The sequence below is a fragment of the Jaculus jaculus genome, chromosome 7 (genome assembly GCF_020740685.1).
Source record: "Jaculus jaculus isolate mJacJac1 chromosome 7, mJacJac1.mat.Y.cur, whole genome shotgun sequence".
In the NCBI taxonomy this organism is placed as follows: domain Eukaryota; kingdom Metazoa; phylum Chordata; class Mammalia; order Rodentia; family Dipodidae; genus Jaculus; species Jaculus jaculus.
The window spans coordinates 13,184,312-13,208,156 of record NC_059108.1 but is presented as its reverse complement, the minus strand read 5'-3'; the positions used below and the strand labels follow the sequence as shown (position 1 = coordinate 13,208,156).

The window sequence follows — 23,845 nt, the reverse complement described above, 5'->3', positions numbered from 1 at the left end:
CTGAGTGCTGGGATTAAAGGCATGCGCCACCACGCCTGGCTAGTTTTTTGTTTTTGTTTTTGTTTTTTTAAGACAGGATACCATGTACTCTGGGATGGCCTCAAACTCCCTATATAGTGGAGGGTGACCTTGACCTCCTGATCCTTCTGCCTGCACCTCCCAAGTGCTGGGATTGCAGACATGCAGCATTGCAGCCAGCTCCAGAACTCTTTCCCTCTTACAGAATTGAAGCTCTGTGCCCAAAATACAGTGACAATTCCCAATTTCCCTCTTCTCAACACCCCCCAGCAACCACTGTTCGACTTTTTCTCTACAGATCTGCCTATTCTATGTGCCTTGTACAGTCCATGGGATGGAATCCTGCAATATTTGTCATTTTGTAACTAGCTTGTTTCATTTAGCACACCTTTGGTTCGTCTTTGTCCTAGCGTGGCTACTGTCTTTTCCAGCTGTCTTTAGTGTGGCCACATCCTACTCATCTCTTGGTATGAATTGTCTCACTAAAAGTTCCTCCTTTCCTTGAGCTACCACAGTGCTTTGCACCTCAACCCATCAGGTGAGAGCCAAGCCCGGCAGGGATGGAGACTAGAGAACCCATCTGCGCCTCCTCAGAGTGGGAACTCCTTCAGGTCAGACTCCTCTCCACCTACGAACCTGTCTCTGCTGATTTGTCTTGGCACAGTGCCTGGCACCGAGCAGCGCTCACCAGATGCTATGGAGCCAATGGACACATAGCAAGCTTTGCCTGGAGGTATTCATGGATAACATCCAACAAAAACCTCAGGACTGCCAGGCGTGGTGGCGCATGCCTTTAATCCCAGCACTTGGGAGGCCAGGGTTAGGAGGGCTGCTGTGAGCCTGAGGCCAGCCTGAGACTACAGAGTGAGTTCCAGGCCAGCCTGGGCTAGAGGGAGACCCTATCTTAAAAACAAATAAACAAACAAATAAACCTGAAGACACAACCTCAATGCCTTAGATCTATTGGGGTGTGAGGTGCACCCTTCAGCGTGGTTGGTCTCTGGATCCCTGGTGTCTACTTGTTCTCTGGTTTGATCTACAGCCTCTCCTGAAAAGGTATTCTATTCCCTACTTGCTCCACACACATTCCCCTGGGTCATCTTTTCACCTTCCTGATATCATTTGTCCAGAAATGATTTCCATTTGTCCTTGTGTATCTTTTCTCACCATGCCCAGCCAGAGAAGTACTGACTCCCAGCCATCTCTCCTTCCCGTTTAAGCCATCCCTAACCAGCAAGTATGCCAGGAAGTTATACTGGCACCATCCCTGGGGTTGCCATGATCACTGGCTGGCTGCCCAGGGTGTCCATGTGTTCGGGGCAACCGTCATCTATGCCTTTTCTTTCTGCGCTCACATAAAAGCTCATCGCCGAGGCATGATATTTTCACTGTGGGGAACAGAATAAACGGTGGGGACCGATTCCTCCCTTGTCGCTGACTAGTGGTTTAACATCAGGCAAATAGTATGTCCTCCCCACGTCTGTTTCCCTTCTGTAGAGATCACAAATAGGGCATATCCAGGGATGAAGTGAGAACTGAACAAAGTCATTTTGAATTCCCTGCCAATCTTGAATTGATGACCCTCAGTGTATTTATGTCTGTCTGTCTGTCTATCTATCTATCTATCTATCTATCTATCTATCTATCTATCTAGTCTTGAAAGAGGCAAGTGCTATTTGAGAAAGTTGGGCCTCATTAAGACAATATGGGGAGGAAGAACGTGTCATGTGTGAGCAGAAGAATGACAAAGTATTCCCTTCCCTCATGCCTCTGGCATCTCTTCTTTCTTTAGTTTTTAAACATTTTTAAAAAATATTTTTATTTATTTATTTGAGAGTGACAGAGAGAGAACGAGGCAGAGAGAGAGAGAGAGAGAATGGGCGCACCAGGGCTTCCAGCCACTGCAAACGAACTCCAGACACATGCGCCCTCTTGTGCATCTGGCTAACGTGGGACCTGGGGAACCGAGCCTCGAACCGGGGTCCTTAGGCTTCTCAGGCAAGCGCTTAACCGCTAAGCCATCTCTCCAGCCCTTAAACATTTTTAAAATTTATTTATTTGAGAGAGGGGAGAGAGAAAGACAAAGAGAGAATGGGCGCACCAAGGCCTCTCGCCACTGCAAACAAACTCCAGACACACTCGCCACCATGTGCAGCAGGCTTACGTGGGTCCTGGGGAATTAAGCCTCGGTCCTTTGGCTTTGCAGGCAAGTGTCTTAACCACTAAGCAATCTCTCTAGTCCTAGTCTTTCTTCTTGTAGCCAAGCTTCCCACTGAGAGCTAGATTTGCTTGTCAGGACCCAGGCAGCTGACGCTTCGCTAATGGACTTGATGGTCTGGTTGGCCTTGTCAACATCCCACAGATGGGCGCAGTTCTGGGAGCACTGCTGGTGAGCAGCCACCACGACCTGTGACCTTCTGCACTGGCAGGTTGAGCTGGGTGCTTGACCAGAAGCAAATGTATTTGCTCTCAAACCTGCTTGTGACACTTGCCTACTTCGGTGTGATCGTAAGTTGATTTAAACTGGGCTGCAGAGGTGGCTCGGCGATTAAGGTGCTGTTGCAGTCAGGTTTGCATTGCTGGCAGAACTCACCTGACCAAGAGCAGCTTCTGGGAAAAAAGGTTTATTTTGGCTTACAGACTCAAGGGGGCAGCTCCACGATGGCAGGGGAAAACAATGGCATGAGCAGAGCCAACTGGAAGGTATATCATTGTTCTCTGGACCTCTCCTCCCTGTATGGCTGTTCGAACTTCCAGGAGTTTTGGTGGACCAGAGCTGTCTGTGCCGACAGGGGCCCTTGGAATGTCACACACAGCCTTTGAGGTATCCTGGGTTTTTGCAGCTTTGGGAGACCAAGGCCTGCCTCTTCCTACCAGGTCCTTGGGAAGTGAGAGAGGCCACTAGAGGCTGCTGAAATCAGCAGCCATGGAGCCGTGTATGAAGAAGGAAGGTGACCAGATAAAACTAAGAGTGCCTTAGAGTGTCCTGAACCACACAGGTAGGACATTCAACAGGTGAGACTTGAGTCACACTTGCAGACTTAGGGAGCTCAGGGCGTGGACACATGTAAGTGACAGGGCTGTCTGTGATGCCTCAGCCAGGAGAGACCGTGCTCTGTGAGGAGGGTCCCGTCTTTGACACCCGGCTGTTTTCCCACACTGACCTGCCATGGGAAAATGCAGACCATTGTTCTCTGTCCACTTTTGCCTCAGCTTCAACGATGGAATCTTCTGGAGACTGAAGGTTAGAGGGCTTTTCAGTCTGGAAGAAGAAGATGCAGATGTGATCACTCTGGGAATGGGCACAAGAGCTTCATGGCTTTTCTGTCAGGACAGGATGCAGGCTGACTGAACTGGTCAGATTACAAGAGCATTTCCCCCTGAGGGTTTTATTCCATTTTCCAACTACCAACTTACATGTGGCAATTTCTTTCTGCCCTTTTTCCCTTCCTCCTTTCCTTCCTCACTCCCTCCCTTCCTTTCTCCCTTCCTTCCTTCCTTCATTCCTTCCTTTCTTTCTTCCTTCATTCTTTTAAATCTTTTGTGTGTGCACATGTGTCTGTGTGGTATGTGTATGTGTTTATACATGTGAGTGTGGGCACGTGTGTTTCACATGGTATGCACAGAGGTCAGAGGACAACCTTGCATATTTGAGTCACAGACTCTTGTTTTTTTTTTTTTGCCACTCTGTGTGATGCCAGGCTGGCTGGCCTTAGAGAGTCTGGGGACTTTCCTGTCTCCACCTGCCATCTCTTTGCAGGTACGCTGGGACTACAGAGGCTTTGTGTGAGCTCTGGGGATCGAACTTGGGTCCTTATGCTCACACAGCAAGCGCTTTACCCACTGAGCCACCTCCCTAGCCCATATGTGGTGCTTTTAGGAGGTAGCTGCTCTGCATCTACTGAACTTCTCCTTGTTGTGTGAGCTGCTGGCGTCTGGGAAGAACCATGGCTGATATCCAGAACCTAATCAACACACTGAGTTTTGATGAAACAGATGTGCTTTGGAGAAACATGATTTTTAGGGCTGGAATGAAACTTCAAGATCATCTAATCCCACTCCTGGATTTTGAGCTCAGCAGTAGTGACTGTTGAAGATCACAAGAAGAACTTCAGAGTGGCACTCAGTAGTCCCGTCATAAACAGCAGTGAAACACTTTATTCTGTCATTTTAGAATACGGGTTTCAGTCCATTGGTCCAGATACAATATGTAAGTCCCAGGGTCTATTTTCTGAGCCCTTCCCCCACCCTCAGAAATAAACCTAGACTGTTTCCTGAGGTACCTGCAGTCAAATTAAGCAGAATGATGGAGTTTCATTATCCAAAATCAAGGTCACTCAAGGTTTTAAAAATCTTTTATTTATTTATTTGAGAGAGACAAAGAGAGAGAGAGAGAGTGAGTGAGTGCCAGGACCTCTAGCCACTGCAAACGAACTCTAGACACATATGCCACCTTGTGCATCTGGCTTTACGTGGATACTTGGGAATCAAACCTGCGTCCTCAGGCTTTACAGGCAAGTGCCTTAACAGCTAAGCCATCTCTCTAGTCCTCACACAAGGTTTTGTTCACACTCCTTCATCCTTGGAGAGCAAACATACTATAAATTATAGAACCCTGATTTTGTTGCCCTGAGTATCCTCTTCATTCCTCTTCCTGCCTCCACCTCTCTTTCCTTTCCTTTCTTTTCTCTTCTTCTCAAGTTGCTCTGCCCCCTCACCCCCCAGCTCCCTAGCCTCCACGTTTGACCTGTCCCTGGGCTTGAACTCTCCCTAGGTCTGCATTAGAGTACGTAGATTAACTGTAGCCTCTATTCCCAAGGACACATTTCCTGTTTCTTTCTCCTTTTCCTTCTCTCTTCCCACATCCGCACGAGCTTCTGCTTTCCCCATTGCGGTTCCATCCATATTAACGAGAGGACTGTTTCTAATCAGCCAGTCGTGCCACGTGACTTGCGGGGTCTCCTGAGAACTCCCACTGTGGCGTCGCTTGATGACCTTGAGAGCAAGAATGGCAGATGGTTCACGCGCAGCAAAAGCTTCTCCTGGCGCGTGCTTGGCCACATCCTTTGTTTTCCGTTTTCAATACGTTTGAGCCCCTGAGCTGGAGTCGGTGGCTGTGGGCGATCTGTATGCTGTGAGGCTGCCTGCCAAGGAAAAAACCAAAGGCATGGTTTTGCTGGCAGAGCAGGTTGTCCCACTTTGAGCTGTAATAGAGCTGGCGAGCAATAGCTCACGAGACGACCTTCTTCTCAATTTATGAAAGGACAGGCGTTTCTTGGAAAGCCATATATCTCATGGAGCTCTAAATCAAGGCTGCGTCGACCAGGGACCTCTCCGAATCTCTCTCTGACATTGACTCTTGCAGACTTGGGCATTAAGCCAATCATGTCTTCCTCCCAGTTGTTAGGAGTGCTGGCTGCTAAACGCATCTCAGAGCAACCACTGTATGCTCTGGGCTCGTTCTCGGATCTAATACTCAGGTTGAGCATGGTGCTGTGTCTCTGTTGTTTCAAGGTCAAGGATAGCTACCTTTCTGTTGGTGAAAAGAGGGAAAGGCTGGGAGATCTGCTCCGACATCCCACAGAGAAAGCAACATGCCCTCCTAGTCCTGGGCAGTAACAGGTGCCCGGATGGAGGACATTTCCCTGTTTCCAGCTGACTCAGCCCTCCTTGACTCTCTCAGCCTGCACTGTGCGCTTTCCAGCAGTCTGCAGGGAAGCCACAGAGGAGACGGGCGTGCTAGGTACTCAGGCACTAACCTCCGCACGGGTCTTCTCCTCTGTGATGGTGGCCCGTTCCTGTTCTTGCCTTTCTGCCGTGTGCCCATCAGGGGCGTCTATGTCCAGCACTAAGTGAGCAGGCATGCTCTGGGGATCTGTTAGACTCTCAAAGGGAACTCTTGGGTGGCTCCAGGAGACAGGAGTAAAAATATCCCAGAGGCTTTTCTGCCCAAAGGTCCCTGGAAGAGCAGAGTTAAATGAATAAACCATGCACATGATGAAAAATAACCAGTCTTCTTTTTTCAAATATATTTTTAAATTAAATTTTTTTATTTGCAAGTAGAAAGAGAGAGAGAGAGAGAGAGAGAGAGAGAGGAGATATAGAGAGAGTGGGTGTGCCAGGGCTTCTAGCCACTGCAAACAAACTCCAGATGTATGAACCCCCTTGTACATCTGGCTTATATGGGTCCTGGAGAAATGAACCTGGGTCCTTTGGCTTTGTGGGGAAGCACCTTAACTGCTAAGTCATCCCTCCAGCTCCCTATATTTTTAAAATTTATTTGCAAGCAGAGAGAGGAGAGAGAGAGAGAGAGAGAGAGAGAAGACACACACAGAAAGAGAATGAATATGGGCACACCAGGGCCTCCTACCACTGCAAACAAACTCCAGATACATGTGTCACCTTGTGCATCTGGCTTTACATGGATACTGGGGAATTGAACTTGGGTTGTTAGGTTTTGCAGGCAAGTGCCTTAACTATCTCTCCAGCCCTTGTTTTTTTATTTGTTTATTTGTGTGTGTGTGTGTGTGTGCGTGTGTGTGTGTGTGTACGGGTGTGCCAGGGCCTCTTGCTGCTGCAAATAAATGCTAGATGCTTGTGCCACTTTTTGCAAATGGCTTTATGTGGGTGCTGAGGAATTGAACCCAGGACAGCAGGCTTTGCAGGCAAGTCCTTTAACCACTCAGCTTTTCCCCAGCCACATGTAACCTGTTCTCTAACCAGAACAAAGCATACTGATGACATGGGTAGAATTCCTCAAAACTTGCCAGGCCACCTTAAGCAAGTTAAGTTATGCCTTAGTAGTTCCATGCCAAAAAAATTACAGAGCAGGGCTGGAGAGATGGCTTAGCGGTTAAGACCCTTGCCTGCAAGGCCAAAGGACCCAGGTTCGAGTCCCCAGGACCCATGTAAACCAGATGCACAAGGTATTGCATGCATCAGGAGTTAATTTGCAGTGGCTGGAGGCCCTGGCATGCCCATTTCTCTATCTCTGAAATAATAAATAAGTAAAAATAAAAAATTGCAGAGCAACTGGATAGGAAAGCTTAGAATGCCTTCTCCTATGGGAGTATATAGGCTACTCAACAATGGACTTGAAAGATCAATTTGCACGCTATAGGACAAGATACCCTATGGAAACTGTCCTCATAGTGTCTCTGTGTAGTAGGTCAGCCTGTTCTGATTATTATGACCAATACCAAGCAGGCCTTTGCTCACCAACAGATGAATTGTTCCAATTTAGCCACGATCCTAACGATAAAGCAGCAGTTCTTTTCCGAACTCACTACCTCTGCCACCAAGTTTTCTGAGTTCAAGTATGACTGATTTTTCAAATTTAGGGGACAGTAAGCTGACGTTCTGCTATAGACTGAATCATCTCTTCAAGAAATTTATATTTTGAAGCCCTAACCTCCAATATGGGGAGGTACTTAAGGTTGAAAAAGCTCATAAGATTGGGGCCCTGACTCAGTAAGATTAGACTCTTTATAATAAATGACACTGGAAAGCCCGGCATGGTGGTACACGCCTTCAATCCCAGCAGAGATAGGAGGATCGCCATGAGTTCGAGGCCCCCCTGAGACGACATAGCAAATTCCAGGTCAGCCTGGGCTATAGAGTGAAATCCTACCTTGAAAACCCCCCCCAAAAAAACAAAAAAAAAAACACCCAAAAAACAAACAAATAAAAAACCAGACAGATTGAGAGAGAGAGCGCGCGCCCTCATCAGAACCTGGACATGTAAGGACCATCATCTTGGACTTCCAAACTTCAAAACAGAGGAAAGAAAAGTCCTTTTGTTAAGCTACTGCATCTATAGTATCTTGTTCTTGGTAGCCTGAGGCTCCACCTCAGAGAATTCATGGCTTATTGGAGGAGCAATGCCATTGCTCCTGACTCGGGACTGAGGTGGAAGCCGGGTAGACGCCCCTGTACCTATGTGCGCCCCGTCCTTGCTCCACAGCCTCACAGTGCGGTCCAGGGAGGAGGACAGCAGGATGCTTTCTTCCTCTATAAGCTCCAGGCTGATGAGATAAAAGGGGAGGGGAGACTTGTGACGCTCCCATAGGACAGGGCATTGGACCCACATGCCAGTGGCATTCCTATAGCCAAACTAGACAGAAAAGCTGGATTTGTTCCCTAAGTTCTAAGAGCCAGCCTTTCCCCCCACCTTGTACGGCACCACACAACCTCCAGATCTCCAGGTCCAGCCTCAAGACTTACATGGGAAACCACCTCGTGGATGATCAGTCTGAGCAGAAAGGCAAGAGGTCAAAAAGAACCATCTAGTAAGAGTTTTGTCTGACCCTTGGTACTGACTCCTTTCGAGCCCTGTAATAAATCCAACCTTCCAAGCTCACAAACTTGCACTAAAACACCAGGTCAAGCCCAAAACAAAAACAAAAACAAAAACAAAAACCAAACAAACAAACAAGAACAATTGTCTATGGACAAGAAAAGCCAGGATTTCCAATCTCTTCCTTCAGCGTGTGGACCATTATTTCATTCCTAACAGAATTGCAATGCAATTGGATTTTGCGAGGGTTCATTCGATCAGGACTTGGAAAATTATTTTCCCACCTTTACAAATTCCCGAGGCGTTCAACAGGATGGTACTCACGCTGTCACCGTGCTGACGTGGGCCCTCCAGAGGGTCACTTCTAAATGAAAAGAGGGAACTCATCTGAGCAGGATCCTACAGCACAGGGTTGGAGCTGGGGGAGTGTCCCCCAGGGGCAAGTCCTAGAGGGGCAGGCCAGTGTCCATAAGTGATACCCAAGCCCCTGAAATATGGAAAGACAGCCCTGCAGGCGTACGGAATGGACTTGCGCAGGACACTTACATCGCAATGTCCCTTGGCACTTTGGGTTTGAGAAACAGGGTGGGTGTAGGCAAGTAATCAAAAATGCTTTTGAAGCTAGCCTAGCCGTCATTCCACTTCCTGCTATAGTTTGGAGCCAGAGTCTCCTGCAAAGGCCTCATATGCTCCAGACTTAGCCCTCAGCTTGACGTCATTGGGAGGTGGTATTTAGTGGGAGGCTTGAGGCAATGGGGATGTGAGGGATGCCCGTCTCTTCCTTTGTGTATGTGCGTGGGGGTGCACACATGCATGTTCCTATGCTTGTGGGCACATGAGTATCTGTGGGTGCCCATGTGCGTGTACATTCTTGGGGCTGGAAAGATTGCTCAGTAGGTAAGGCATTTGCCTGCAAAACTTAAGGACTGGGTTTGATTCTCCAGTACCCAGGTAAATCCAGATGCCCAAGGTGGCACATGCACGTGGAGTGTGTTTGCAGTGGCTCGAGGTCCTGGTGTATTCATTGTGCCTCTCTCTCTCTCTGTCTCATATATAAGTAATAAAATGTTAAAAAGAAAAATATATTCTGAAAGTAACTTACTGCTATATTGCTTATTTACACATATGGACCCACAAACATGTACATGTGTAAACACACACACATACATTCTAAAAGAAAATTCATATTCACCTCGTAGCATTACTGGGAAGCAGAGATGGGGGCTAGAGGGTAAGAGAGGTTAGAGCATTTCTATTTGAACTTCTTAAAAACATGAACACTTTTCTCATTTTATAGAGGGGTTTTCAATTTTTCAATGTATTTTTGCTACGATCAAAGCAATATGAATGCAAAATTTTTACAAGGCAGCTTTCTAAAAGGCAGAAAATGAAAAAAAAAAAAATCCATAGCCTCACCTACAAAGGAGTAACCTTTCTTAAAACCTCCACCCATGACTTTGCAAGGTTCAATGCTGTGTATACTTCGTTTTAACAAAGCTAGAATCATAGTACAATGCCATTTTGTGATTTCAGTCATTTTCATTTCAACATTTATCATGAATATTTTACTGTGAATCCAGTTCATATACAGCATTGCTATTTAAGGACTATTGTATGTGATATTCCAATGTACTATATAATATTATTCCAATTTTTCAGTGTACTGTGCCGTCATGTGTTCAATCAGTTTCCCTTATGTCGGATATACAGGTTTTTTCTACTCTCGCTTAACAATGTGGTGATCTGCAATCCTGTAATTATTTGTGTTTGTTTTTATTTGTTTGTTTGTTTGTTTAGAGGTAGGTTTCACTCTGGCCCACGCTGATCTGGAAGTCACTCTGTAGTCCCAGGCAGGCCTCGAACTCACAGTGATCCTCCTACCTCTGCCTCTCAAGTACTGGGATAAAAGGGGTGCGCCACCACGCCCAGCCAATCCTGTCATTAAATCTTGGGGAACATCTATTATTGTTCAGCTAAGTCCCTGGAATTGGAATTTAAATATTAGATACATGCTGTTCACTTGCCTTATAGCAACCCACCTTCTAGTCAAGAGCTTGCATGCCCACTTTCCTGCATTTTTGCTAACATTGATCTATGATTTTTCTATAGATCTGCTTTCCGTGGAGTTTAAGGGCAATGCCTCCTCACTGATACAATTAATTGTGCCAACAAGAACACTGGACTAGAACCAAATCAGTGTGTGGTCGTTTGAATTACATGCCCCCTCATAAACCCATGTATTCGGAAGGCAAGGTCCCCAGCTGGCGACAATTTGGGAATTGGAACCTTGCTGGCAGCTCGTTGCTGGTTTTATGACGTTGTAGCCAGCTTCCCCTTGCCAGTGTTTGGCACACTCTCGTATGGTGTTCTACCTGCTGTGGCAGAGGTGATGTGCAGCCTCTGCTCATGCTATCCTTTCCCCTGCCATCACGGACCGGCCCCCCCGAGTCTGTAAGCCAAAATAGATGGAAAACTCTTCTCCCATCAGTTGCCTTTGGTAGGGCGCCTCGTGCCAGCACTGAGAAGGTAACCGAAACACAGCGCTCTCGCAGCGTTGGCCACGGGGAAGTTCGGGGCTTACTCTTGGGAGCCTGCAGCTCTGATCCCCAGAGGCCGTACTTCTGGACGTCATACACGTGCACAAAGCCTTGCTGGTCGGCCAGGTAGGCGAGTTCATCTCCTGCTGTCACCGCGATGCAGCTCACCTGGGCTTTCCCTGTGGACTGAGACACACACACAAGAGCGATTCCTACACATTCAGCACACACCTTCGAGGAGCCTGGCAGACAACCTTTGTTACACAGTCAGTCCAGGGGGGGCCGTGGGGGACCAAACCCGTAGTCAGGAAGTTACCCACTTGACCGCTGGACTTACAGGAGTGAAGTTTGCTCCAAGGCTGGCCCCACTGAAGAGCCTCCAGAAGTTGACCGATCCTGGGAGGGAGGGAAGTGATAAGGAGGGGGTGTTTGCCCTTCTCCAGGGCTTGGAGCCCAGCTCCAACTAAACTGAGTAGACCCAGCAGCCTCCCACACAGGGGGGTAAGTGTCTCTTCTTTATCTTAGACTTAACAGGCTATCTTGGGGAGGGCTTTTGAGTACAGTGTCAGAGGACCCTCCGCCCCTCATCTGGGAAGTCTTCCCAGCCAAGGAAGGTCAGAGCTTTGGCTGCAAAAGGGAAGTACAGTATGTGTCTCTGTGGCAATTAATGTCTTCCACCTCGAGCTGCATGGGTGCGTGCATCCACTTATTTCAACACACTATGCAGCTGGCCTCATCAAAAGAAGTCACCAGGGATGCTCCTTGGCCTATTGGCCTGAACTTCTGCCTGTGATTTATCTATAGGTCCAGGTAGGAAATTTTTAGGAAGTGGGGACCTGACTCATATTATCTTCTCTTGGGAGCTCCCTAAGTCATAGTTGTGAAAACCTGTTCTTCTCTCAGCAGAGAGGGGATACTGTGCACTCCTCCCCCCACCCACCAGGTAAAGCAGAAAGGATGGATGCCTCAGACAGCAGGTGAAGAGAGGACCACCCACGGGTCTGATGGGAAGGCAGCGTGGAGTTGGCACAGTGATGTGGAGAAGTACCCTCCCTCACGTGTGAGAACCCAGGAACCAAAGACCCCGGGACCAAACATGTACAGCCCAGCCTCCTCTTGCCAGCAGAGCAACACTGTGGCTGCCTTTTTTCGTTTGTTTGTTTTTCAAGGTAGGGTCTCACTGTAGCTCAGGCTGACCTGGATGGAATTTACTAAGGAGTCTCAGGGTGGTCTTGAACTCACGGTGATCCTCCTACCTCTGCCTCCCGAGTGCTGGGATTAAAGGCGTGCACCACCACGCCCGGCTTTGTGGCTGCCTTTTTGAACTTGCAATTTCCCTTAACATGGTAGAGCTTTGGAGCTGGATTTGGGCCCACTTGTGAAGTTGAAAGCCCGGAGTCAATGTCACGGAGCTGGGTAGTGACCCCTGCTGGCCTCCCAATTTCTCCTCCCTAGAATGCACAGGCTCCACAGCTGATTTCCACTATCTGGTCCTTTGCTCCTTGTCTCCTTTGACTCCAAGGCCAGGCTGCCTGTGGCAGTTTCTCTTGAAAGGTTCTCCTTGGCATTTATTTAGTCTGATTGAATGAAGTCCTCTGGGCCTCATGCTCCGTTAGGGACAGCCTGGGACCCATCTCCCCTGCAGGTGGCCTGGGGTCCAGCAGACAGGGGGAGGCAGCAGGGGTAGGGAGATTTGGATTTGAGGGTCCTCACTCCCTCCACGACTGCCTCCCGAGAGAGGGCAGGCTGAGGCTGGAGCGTGCTGGGACGTCAGACTGGGCTCTGCAGAGGGCGCATGCCAGTGGTCAATAGCAGGGGTAGCGTGAGGTGGGGAATGAAGTCTAGGGACCTTTCCTCCTTCAGGGTGGGCCTGGAATGGGCTTGTCTTAGAAGAGAGGGCAAATGTCCACCATAGGGCACCCGTTACCTCCAGGCCCATTGGCAATCAGAGAAGCTGCCACCGAGTCCAACTTGACTGCTCGGGTCTTTAGGAAGGCCAGGCAGGAAACACTTAGGTCTGGGCCTAGGAATGAGGGAAAGCTTTTGGGCTTTGTTTCACAACCATTTCCTGCCCTCCATCCTGAATTCATAGCTAGCCTTCCCTCTCAATTTCTCTCCTGTCTCTTTCCCCACCCTCTCACTCTCTCTCTCTCATACACACACATCTCTCAGGTGCCCTGGCTAAGAACCTAGTTCTCCAGGTTGGTGGGTAGAATCAGATGGGAAAACTAAGGGCACTGGCAGCCCATGGCACCCCAAAGTTGCCCCCAAGTACCCTAGGACTTCTAGAGAAAGACAGGGAATGGGAACTTTGCCTTATTACAGGGAGGGGCTGAGAGAGCTGAGAAACCCATACATTCTAAGCAACTAAACACTCTAAGGCCAGCGGACATTGGCCTGGGATGCTATATACTTCCCCCCAAGAACCCTCTTGAGGGGAATACTGCGGATTAATTTTTTGTGGCACCCTATCCCTTCACCATACAGTGGTAGATTCTACTCCTGTCATCAGAAGAGGAGATGAAAATTTAGGTAAATGAAAAGATTTGTTTAAAAACTAAAGCTGAGAGACTGGAGAGATGGCCCAATGTTTAAGATGTTTGCCTATGAAGCTAAGGACCTGGGTTCCATTCCCTAGGACCCACATAAAGTTAGATGGATAGGGTGGTGCACGTGTCAGAAGTTCATTTGCTATATACCTAGAGGCCCTGGCGCTCCCATTCTTTCTCTGTCTGCCTCTTTCTCTCTCTCTTTCTCCCTCAAACAAATTAAAAAAACCCCTAAAGATATTATGAATAAGGTATATGGAAAAATACTTCTTTATTAGTTAATTAAAAAGTAATTAAGTTTTTTAAAAACAAGAATATAGGGCTGAAGAGATGGCTTAGTGGTTAAGCACTTGCCTGTGAAGCCTAAGGATCCTGATTTGAGGCTCGATTCCCCAGGACCCCTGTTAGCCAGATGCACAAGGTGGTGCATGCATCTGGAGTTAGTTTGCAGTGGCTGGAGGCCCTGATGTGCCCATTCTCTCTCTGTCTGTCTATTGAAGTCAAATAAATTAAAAAAAATCTGAAATAAAATAAGAGTTCAGGCAGGAGTACCCTATGGGAGTGGAGAATGTTGGCACCCAGGAGTTATAGATTGTCATAGAAAAATCCCAGTATCAAGGGTGGCATACCTCCCAATGAGTTGTTGGTCAGAAAGGTCCCTGAGCCACCATTAAAACTATACAGGTTATGGCCAAGCATCTTGGTTGCCCAATAGAACTAGATGGCAAAACCCTATTGCTAAAGACACCACATGCCTCAGTTGCAGGACACAGAATTCATGCTAGAGCCAAGCCAGAAGCTGCCTCCCTGCTGAATAGCTGTCATAGTGTTAGTGCTATGCAGGCTGTTTGGGGAGAAAAGTCATCAGACATCTTAATGACCAGTTCACCCTGCAAGCTGCACAACTGGCCAGCCAGGCAAGGTGTGCCCACTAGTATAAGAGTGGCATATCTGTTACGGGGTAACCACTTGCTCTCTGGATTTGAGGCCTGCTCCATGGCAGGGAATTCATGCTTGTTGCTGAAAACCTTGTCAAAAGATGATGGCTGGGAAGGTCACAAACCCTGGGGTTGGAGGAAAGCTACTGCTTTTGCTTGGCTAAATGAGTAAATTATTCCCACTAAACGGACCTGCAGATCTTTATGCTTATGCCTCCACATTAGTGTGCTCTCACTTTTGGTTAGGGGAGTTTCTCTTTTTCAGATGGCTGTGATTACTGATGAGACTAAAGACTCGTAAAAGCACGGAGAAGAAATGAAAGTTGGCTGTTCAGCACTGAATGGGGCACCTCTATCACACCATCCAAGGCTCAGGGATCATGCACGGCAGAAGAGGTGGTGGAAAGGATATAAGAGCCCAAGGATGGAGAGGAGTGCTTTGGAACTCTGCCTTCCAGATACAGGATGGTTGTTGCCTTCACAACCTCACAGGAGGAGGGCAAAAGAAGACATCAAAATAGAAGAGGGAATAGCTGGAAAGAAAAGAGGATTCAGTGAAGGAGGCATGATGCAAAGGAGACTACTGGGAGGGGATTATGAAAATTTTTAATAAAGTTTTTCAACCAAAATTCCTGTGAATCTGCTTGAGTCCAAACCTCCAAGAACCACTTGTTGCTTGGGCAAAGGAGCCTGAGCACAACACCCTTCTTCTCTTACCCTCCTTTAGCCAGGGTGGACATTGGGGATCCAGAGGGGAAATGGACAGTTACATATAAATTATGAGCTTTTAGGTACTAAATGTTCATGGCCTCCAACATTCATATATTGAAACCCTGATCCTTGTGAAGCAAGTACTTTACCCAGTTAGTCACCTCCTCAAACTCTGTCCTTTTTTTAAAATTTATTTATTTTTTACTTGAGACAGAGAGAGGGACACACTGCAAACGAATGAACTCCAGACACATGCACCACTTTGTGCATCTGGCTTATGTGGGACCTGGAGAATTTAACCTGGGTCCTTAAGCTTCTCAGGCAAGCACCTTAACTTGACTGCTAAGCCATCTCTCCAGCCCCATCTCTGTCCTTTGATCTTACAGGAAATATGCTATTTAGAAATGTCTCACAGCTTCCAATGGAGGAGATGAGACTCAAACCCAGATGTCGGCCTCCAAAGCACCACACTCCAGGCTTGTCCTTAGGGGCTGAGCCCTCTCAGGGAAAGGATAGAGTCACCTATGATGGTTTAGTCCCAGCCTTTTTGGCTCTAGGTTCCTCCTCAGTGGCTGGAAGACACTGCTCGTGTTTTGGAATGAGCATGGATTTCTCTCCATTGTCACACTCCTGGAAGCATTGGACTTGGAGGACAAGTAAGAGGTAAATAACTCCCCCACCCCATGTGCTCATGTTCATCCCAGGGAAGGGTGCGTAGTCACAGGATAGCCAAGTGTGTGAGCTTCCCCCTTACACATGTGAGCTCTGAGAGCCTATTTGGCCTTGGGCTCCGGCCAGCCAGTTTCCCAGTCCTGCACATCCAGAAGTGGTCCTGGTAGATATCTCAACTCACCACTTATTTTTCATGTGTGTTTATTAAGTGGTTCAGGACTTGGTGGGAGAGGGATGTGACTGTCAACCCTAAGCCCTGTGATAGTTAATCTCTGCTTTATCAACTTGAAAGGATTTAGAATCACCATGGAAACAAATCTCTGGGCATGTCTGTGATCGATTTTCTAGGCTAGGTGGGAAGACTCATCCTCACTGTGGGCTGGGTTTTGGCACTATGTAACAAAGAGACAGCTAGCTGAACATTCAGCATTGATCTCTTGCTAGCTCCTCCCTGCTGATGTAACAATGTGATGCTGGCTGCCTGCTCCTGCCACCCTTCCCCTGCCACTAGACTTTCACTCAAAGCTGTAAGCTGAGAGCAACCCTTCTGCTTTCTTAAGCTGCTATTGGTTGAATATTTTGTCCCAGAAATGTCATGCAGAACTGGACCAGGCGCATGGCAAGAGCAGTCACTTTTGAATGAATAGCAGAACAAATGATCATGTTAGCAGAAAGAGAAGGCCTTAAAGAAATGGAACTAGGGCTGCTGGAGAGATGGCTTAGTGGCTAAGATGTTTGCTTGCAAGGCCAAAGGACCTCAGTTCCACTCCCCAGGACCCACGTGAGCCAGATGCACAAAGTGGTGCACACATCTGGAGTTCGTTTGCAGTGGCTGGAGGCCCTGGCACGCCCCTTCTCTCTCTCTCTCCCCCTCTCTCTCAAACAAACAAATAAATAAATAAAACTAGGGGGAAAAAAAAACCCCAGGCGTGGTGGCAGAGGCCTTTAAGAAACAGAAAAAAAGAAAGAAATGGAAACAGACCCCTCCCACCCCCAGAAAGTTTTCTAATACAATATACGTGCAGTAAGGACGGACTGAGGTAGGAGATCTGTGGGTCATGGTTTGCGAGAGGGGCCAGAGCATGAGGATAGTGCCAAAGCCGGAACATTTGCAGCGGGATGAGGCATGGAGGGGCTGACGGCTGGGTTTGGCTAGGGGCACAGGCTTGCTGGCTGCACAAAAGAAGCACGTGGCAGGAAGATGGTCAAAAAATGCAGAGAAGTAAGAGTATGGCGGTGCCCACAAACCTGGGGGCTCCGTGGTCACATCTTTCAGGTTGGCGGTGTCTGAGCAAAGTGTTTGTTCCCAAAGCGGGTAGGCTGGCTTGCAAGATGGACTTTGATGGACAGGTGCCTAGGAATGTGGGAGGGGCTACAGAACTCAGGCTCCTTCCCAGCTTTGGGAAGCTTCTTCTGAAAGTGGGGAGGGGGAGGGTTGTTCAGTCTCTTCCACGTGAGAAGTGCCCCAGAACTGACTCCTTCAGCCTTGCCAGGTTCAAGCTGATGGGGGGCCCCTCACCTACCTTCTCCGTGGTCTGGGCCATCGGAAGACCCGGGAGTGTTCAGCTTGCAGTACATGTGACCTGAGATGACGTTCCAAACTATAATTTCCCCATCGTAACTGGAGGTGGCCAGAAGAAAAGGCGGGCACTGAGCCACACAGAGGATGTCCTCCTTGTGCCCCTGGTTCTGAGAAGGAGAAAGGGACAGATCTGAGAAATCATATCTCAGATCACTCAGAGCTACTTTCCTTCATTTGTTCCTTAAGACCGGACACAGGGGTGTTTCTCCATCTGGGCCCTCCAAGGGCCTCCACCCCTCTGTGTGGGAGCCTAGCTGTCTGCCAGAGTGGTGCTTCAATTACCTGGGTCAGTGACGTCACTTCCGAGGGCCCCACTGTTCCCAGCAAAGACTACCCTGGAAATTCCTCCCTTCAGCATCCTGCTGGGCAGCACATTGTTGGCACTATGCCTTCACTGGGCCTGAATGATGACTCCACTGGGGTAATAAAACCCAAGCCATGGCCAAGGTGGTTTGGTTTCCTATCAGTCACAGGTCTACGGGCCAGAGTACAGTACACACCATTTCTGAGTTCCCACACAGCTCCCATCTTCCTCCCACCCCCTGGCTTATCTGTGTTGATGGGGGACTGAAGTCATGGGCTCCCCTCCAGAGGAGTTTTAGATATGCACCCTTAAGAAAGATGAGAATCCACAACAGGTCTGAGAAAAACAGCAATGCAGAGAGTTAAGAGCCTCTGGCTATGAGCATTTCATATCTCTCACTGTGGGCAGCTGCTACGTAGTGGGCATTGGCTTCTCAGAGCCCGATGAAGACTTTCCTTCATCCTTACCCTCATATACTTGCTGCAGGATGTCTGTCCCTTGGTGACCTGCCTGCCACCCACTACGTTGCCTTGCCTGCTTGAACACAGCCGATTTCATGAGACTGTTGGGAAAGAGAAGCCCAGTGGCCAGCTATCTCCCATGATTCTCTGCTGCTTCCCACTCCCACCCCAAATCCTCCACAGTTTGTCAGAACTTAGGTGTGGGCTCTCCTGTGTTCTCAGCCCCCTTGCCAACCACAGAATCAAGACTACGTCTCTATTCTGGACTGTTCTGGAATGCTTGTGCCCCACCTCCTTAATTATGTGTCAAAGTCCTACCTAGGAGGTGTGTGGCCTTTGGCAAGTGGTTAGGGTTAGATGAGCTCATAGAATAGGGTTCCCCGGGTTGGGGTTAGTGTCCATATAAGAACAGGAAAAGGCCTACTGTGCTGACCCTCTCTCTGCTGTGAGGACACAGCAAGAAGATGGACATAGTGTCGAGCTATCTGTAAGCCAGGAAGGGAGCCACGCTAGAATTATACCACACTGGGGCTGGGGAAACGGCTTAGCGGGTAAGGCATTTGCCTGTGAAGCCTCAGGACCACGGTTCAATTCCCCAGATTCCACGTAAGCCAGATGCACAAGGGGGCGCACGCGTCTGGCGTTTGCTTGCAGTGGCTGAAGGCCCTGGTGTGCCCATTCTTTCTTTCTCGCTGCCTCTTTCTCTCTCAAATAAATAAATAATACATTAAAAAAAAAGAAAAACGAAAAAGAATTTGACTTCACTGGCACCCCGGCTTCCAGGCTTCTAGCCTCCGGGAGCTATGAGAAACAGCTTTCTGTGGTTTGCCCAGTGTGTGGCATTTTGCTAAGTCAGCCTGAGTAGAGCAAGATAACACTTCATCAAATCTTGCAAGCTCTAGTTGAATTTTCCAGCCTCATTTCCTTCCTGTATCCCGGAGGCCAGTCACTCTCCCCAGACCTCTAACACTACTTCCAGGCTTTGCTTGTGCTTCCCTCCCCCCCCACCCCATTAGATTGCCTCCCTGTCTGGAAAAATCCTAGTGACCTTTCAATATCCCATATGATGTTAGAGCAAAGTTAGTGGTTCTCACTCCTGTGCTCCTCCAGCATTTTACACATTGTTCTATCACTGATCGCACGGAGCGGTTATTAGTTCCTCAATTGCTTATCTCCTCGCCAGCCTGTGAGCTTCTCAGGATGATCGCATCTCTATCCTGGTGCCTGCCTGCCAAGGGCGGCAGTGTGAAAGTGCTCAGTAAATATGTGTGGTCGCTGGAGGACCGGACGGGTGCTCACTTCAATAGTGCCAGCGTGACTTCTGCTGTGAGAGAGGGCATGGCGTCCCCGGGGAATCTCGAGCCTAGCTTTATTCTTTTCCCCAACATTCACTGAAGCGCAAGCTACACGAAGATGAAGGCGGGACTGTGCCTGGTTTTGCTCATCACCGCATCTTCAGTAAATCAATGCATAGTCGGTTTACAAGAGACCCTCAACAGAAACTGATGGGAGACATGTCCGCTGGGCGGATACTACAAACCGGGCATTGAAGCAGCCCTGGGAAGATCATAGTGAGAAGACAGATCAAATCTTATAGAGTTTGGATCTGACTGACTTGTGCCTTTTGGGTCATTTATAGGGGACATAGGTAGGTGGGACTGGCAAAAAAGTTGAGCACAATGAACTTGCTTTGTTTGTTTGTTTGTTTTTTGAGGTAGGGTCTTACTCTGGCCCAGGCTGATGTGGAACTCACTATGTAGTCTCAGGGTGGCCTCAAACTCATGGCGATCCTCCTACTTCTGCCTCCTGAGTGCTGGGATTAAAGGCGTGCGCCACACGCCTGGTGACCTTGCTTTCTTGAAATTTGTCTTATTGGCTTGGCATCCAGCCAACTTTGAGGGAGGTCATTCAGTCCTTGGAAGCTATAACAAGCTTGGGGGGCCGCTCTGCTTTCTAGCAGGAATCACAAGCATCTCCCTAGCCCTGGGCCTCTAATGTGCCACGGGACAGCAGGGGCATCACCCCCTAGGCTCTTGCTGCTTGAGGGTGGTGCAGTGAATACAACTCGGCTCACCAGGCAGAAATAGGACCTGGATGCATCTTTGAGAAAAATGACTTCCGCCTCGCCCCGAGCCACCCTTCCGGTATGCCGGGACTCGCTGACCTGGAGCACTGCATAGAGTTGCTCTTCTGGCCTCACACCTCAACTTGAACTTAGAGCCATCATCCTTCTTGGAAGAAGTGGCTTCCTAGACCTCAGTGCACCTGGCTCTACCTAGACTCCAATCATGCGAGGCTTCCGAATACTGTGAGCGTGCAAGGCAGGCTCTGGAAATCCAGGGGCCCTCCGAGTGGAGGAGATTCTCCCCAGGTGCTACCGGGTGGGATGGAGTCAGCCAGTGGCCCAGGGCTCACCAGGTCATCCTGCCAGCGTGGCTGAGGCTTCCAGAAGTGATGAAAGTCACGTGGCACGTCCTGTATCCAGAGCCAAAGAGGACACGTTGTATAAGCAATGAAATGAGCTGCCAGCACACTCACAACTTCAGAGAGAGGCACTGGCACATTTCATAACCCTGCCCCTCACCCCACCCATGATGCAGATTTTTTGAAATGTCAAAGCAAATTCCCCTAGTGCCAGTGGGAATGAAAAGCAATCCACTCCTGACGTCTGGGTGATTGCATTTCAGCAAATCATATGTCAACTGACAAGCTCTCCTCGGGTCCCCTGCATAGCTTTGCCTGCATTATGAGACCCAGAGCTATTGCCTGCGCTAACCCAAAGCCATCAGCCCAGGAACCCGTAATACCAAAGGACACATTCAATGCCAATGCTCCCCAGGAAGCCATCCCTCAAATCATTCTCAGGATGCAAGGCTTAGGCTGAGAAATAGAGTGAACTTTCAGATGAATAAAGGACTTACAGTTGTTAAAGACATTCTGAAACCTGGGACCACCCAGCCCAGCAAGCGGAGAAAAGAAATGTCATAGGATCATAGGCAGCACTTTCAACTTCTTCTGTTGCTTAATCCCCAGCCCCATCCTGAGCCATAAAAAGGGAGTTTGTCTGTCTGCGGCGATGCTTATGGGTGGCATTGCATTTCCTCCTTGGTTCAGAGAGGCCCTTGGCCATGAAGACAGTTCAGGAGGAAAAAGGAAGAAAGACAAGACTGGTCAGCTGGACTGATTAGTCTTTAGCTGGGAAAAGCACGTGTGCTACAAAGCTGGAAGCCCACGCAGGCTGGGGGTGCAGTGGCGTGTGGAGCGGAAAACCAACCAGGTACGAGTCATGTGCAGCCTGGCTCGGATTCACTGGAACCCAGTGGCCTGATAGATTTTCTAGCTGGCATTTCTTCTCAGAGTAAGAACTGGGAAACAGCTGAGGTGAAAACATTTGAAAGGGAATAAGGGAAGAAAGAATAAAAGAGGAGGAATCCTTCTGTGTGTGACACAGCATGACTGATACCAAGGAGAAAAGACAGTCCAAAATCTCTTCATAAAGGAGACAGAGAGAGAGAAAGAGGAAGAGAGAGAGAGAGAGAGAGAGAGAGAGAGGAAGAGATAGAGAGAGAGGGAGACTATTAATCTGGAAGAAAGTTTTGTTGTATTTCACTTACAAAATACACATTTATTCTCCTGTCCCATCCAACAGCTATGATACACCTAAGACGATAACAGAATTTTACACATTAATTACTTAAGCTTTTGAGCAATTTACTTTTTGCATAGAATTGCTACTGTGGTTTAATTTTTCCATATCCTTGGGAGAAAAGAAGAATTGAGAATATAAACTCTTCTATTCCCTATGAAGTACAATGGGAAATGTAATTTGATCAATCAGGGCCAGTTTTTCAGCTGGTGTTTAAAGGATTCAGACCCAGGAGCAGAACACCCCATCATTTCTGAGGTCCACAGATGGTCCTCTGTGAGCTATTGACTTTCTTAGGATTACCTAAGCCCCAGAGCATGATTGAACCATAGGAAACAGTGATGCTAACAGAAATGAGCCAAGGATTGCTTCCTCTTAGTATTCAGGAAGAAATATACTGAATTTGATTTAGGGCAGTTGAATTGAATTGCTCCAGCCTCTGATCTATTACTTTTTTTTAAAAAAAATACTTACTTATTTGAGAGAGAGAGAATGGGCATGTCAGGGTCTCCAGCCACTGCAAATGAACTCCAGATGCATGTGCTACCTTGTGCATCTGGCTTACATGGGTCCTAGGGATTCTAACCTGGCCCTTAAGCTTCACAGGCAAGTAAGTGCCTTAACCTCTAAGCCATCTCTTTAGCCCTGATCTATTTCTTAATCAAGTATGTGGTGGGGAGAGGCAATACTTTCTGTGTCTATTATTAAACCATTGTCAATATGTGTAAAGATTTGCTCCAGTGAGCTGGAAGAGACTTTGCTCAAATCTTTCCTAGGACATGACAGGATCTCCCAGAAAGCTTAACATATTTCCTTCTAGAAAACTCCCTTTACTGTTGTGGTTTGGATATAAAGTACCCCCTAAAAAGCATGTATGTTGAAGCCTTGTTTCCTAAGTGCTGGTGACTGGGTCTTGAGGATGCTAACTTAGTCACTGGGTTAACTTGTTGCACAGTTCTTCTTGACTATGTTAGCATCCTCAAGATGTGTTGAGCTTTCTGGAGGACCTGGTTGGAAAAAAAGCATGTCACTGGAAGTACACCTTTGAAAGGGACACTTGTCCCTGGATTCTTGGTGTGTCTCTTCCTGTCCTTCTGAGCCATCATGAAATGAATTCTATTTCCTTTGTCATCATTGTCTGCTTGACTGCAGGCTCGAGAGTACTGGAGCCAGTGATGGACTCAATATTTGAGCCTGTAAGCCAGAATGAATCTTTCCTCCCTTAGTGTCATCCTAGATATTTTTCCATAGCCTCTAGGACAAACTTCATATTAAAAAAAAAAAAAAAAAGAAAAGATATCCAGTGATGGAGAGATGGCTTAGCAGTTAAGGCACTTGCCTGCAGAGCCAAAGAACCCAGGTTCAATTCCCCAGGACCCACATAAGCCAGATGTGCTAGGTGGTGCATGTGTCTGGAGTTTATTTGCAGCAGCTAAAGGCCCTGGCGTACCCATTCTTCCTCTCCTTCCCCTGCCTCTTTTTCTCTATCAAATAAATAAAAAATAAAAAAAATTTAAAAAGATGTCTTACTAAACTTAACCCTTCTTATGTCCAAGCTGAATGTAACTCACTTATTTTGGTTCACTTCCATGTAGGTACAATCGCAGATTTCACTTTTTTCTTCCTCTGAAAATACAATTATAGTTATCTTATGGCAAATACTGTTCTTTATTTATTCTTTTTTAAAAAGTCCACATGCTTCTTTCCTTTTTTCTTTCTTTGACATAAAGAGGAAGAGAGAGAGAGAGAGAAAGAGAGAGAGAGAGAGAGAGAGAGGGAGAGAGAGAGAATGGGCACACCAAGGGCCTCTAGCTGCTGCAAACAAACTCCAGACACACGTACTGCCTTGTGCATCTAGCTTATGTGGATCCTGGGGGATCAAACCTGGGTCCTTTGGCTTTGCAGGCAAATGCCTTAACCCTTAAGTCGTCTCTCCAGCCCCCTTTATTGACTCTTGAGTCAGCTTACATGTGTTGACCTGATGATCAGAAAGGACTTCAGCATTTGCTTTCTAGTGTTCAGACCACAGTCAGATGTCATTAACACACTGCCCGTTTGCTGCCACCATCACTGTCTATAATGCCGAGTCTGCCTTTTCTCAGCTGTGGGAGGAGGTTCAGCCTCTCCCAGG

At 47.9% G+C, this 23,845-nt stretch overlaps 1 protein-coding gene across 1 annotated transcript in view; it reads right to left on the bottom strand.

Annotated features, from left to right (window-relative positions):
* LOC101611986 (WD repeat-containing protein 49-like) overlaps positions 1–23,845 on the bottom strand; it is a 51,630-nt gene that overhangs the window by 2,156 nt on the left and 25,629 nt on the right. The window contains exons 7-17 of the mRNA XM_012949073.2: positions 23,286–23,340; positions 21,683–21,728; positions 20,484–20,543; positions 17,245–17,410; positions 12,779–12,874; positions 11,189–11,247; positions 10,896–11,037; positions 8,639–8,678; positions 7,954–8,042; positions 5,778–5,977; positions 3,183–3,280 (exon numbers count right to left, since the gene is read on the bottom strand). Of these exons, the coding sequence (XP_012804527.2) occupies positions 3,183–3,280; positions 5,778–5,977; positions 7,954–8,042; positions 8,639–8,678; positions 10,896–11,037; positions 11,189–11,247; positions 12,779–12,874; positions 17,245–17,410; positions 20,484–20,543; positions 21,683–21,728; positions 23,286–23,340 (1,051 nt within the window). The remainder of the gene's footprint in view (positions 1–3,182; positions 3,281–5,777; positions 5,978–7,953; positions 8,043–8,638; positions 8,679–10,895; positions 11,038–11,188; positions 11,248–12,778; positions 12,875–17,244; positions 17,411–20,483; positions 20,544–21,682; positions 21,729–23,285; positions 23,341–23,845) is intronic.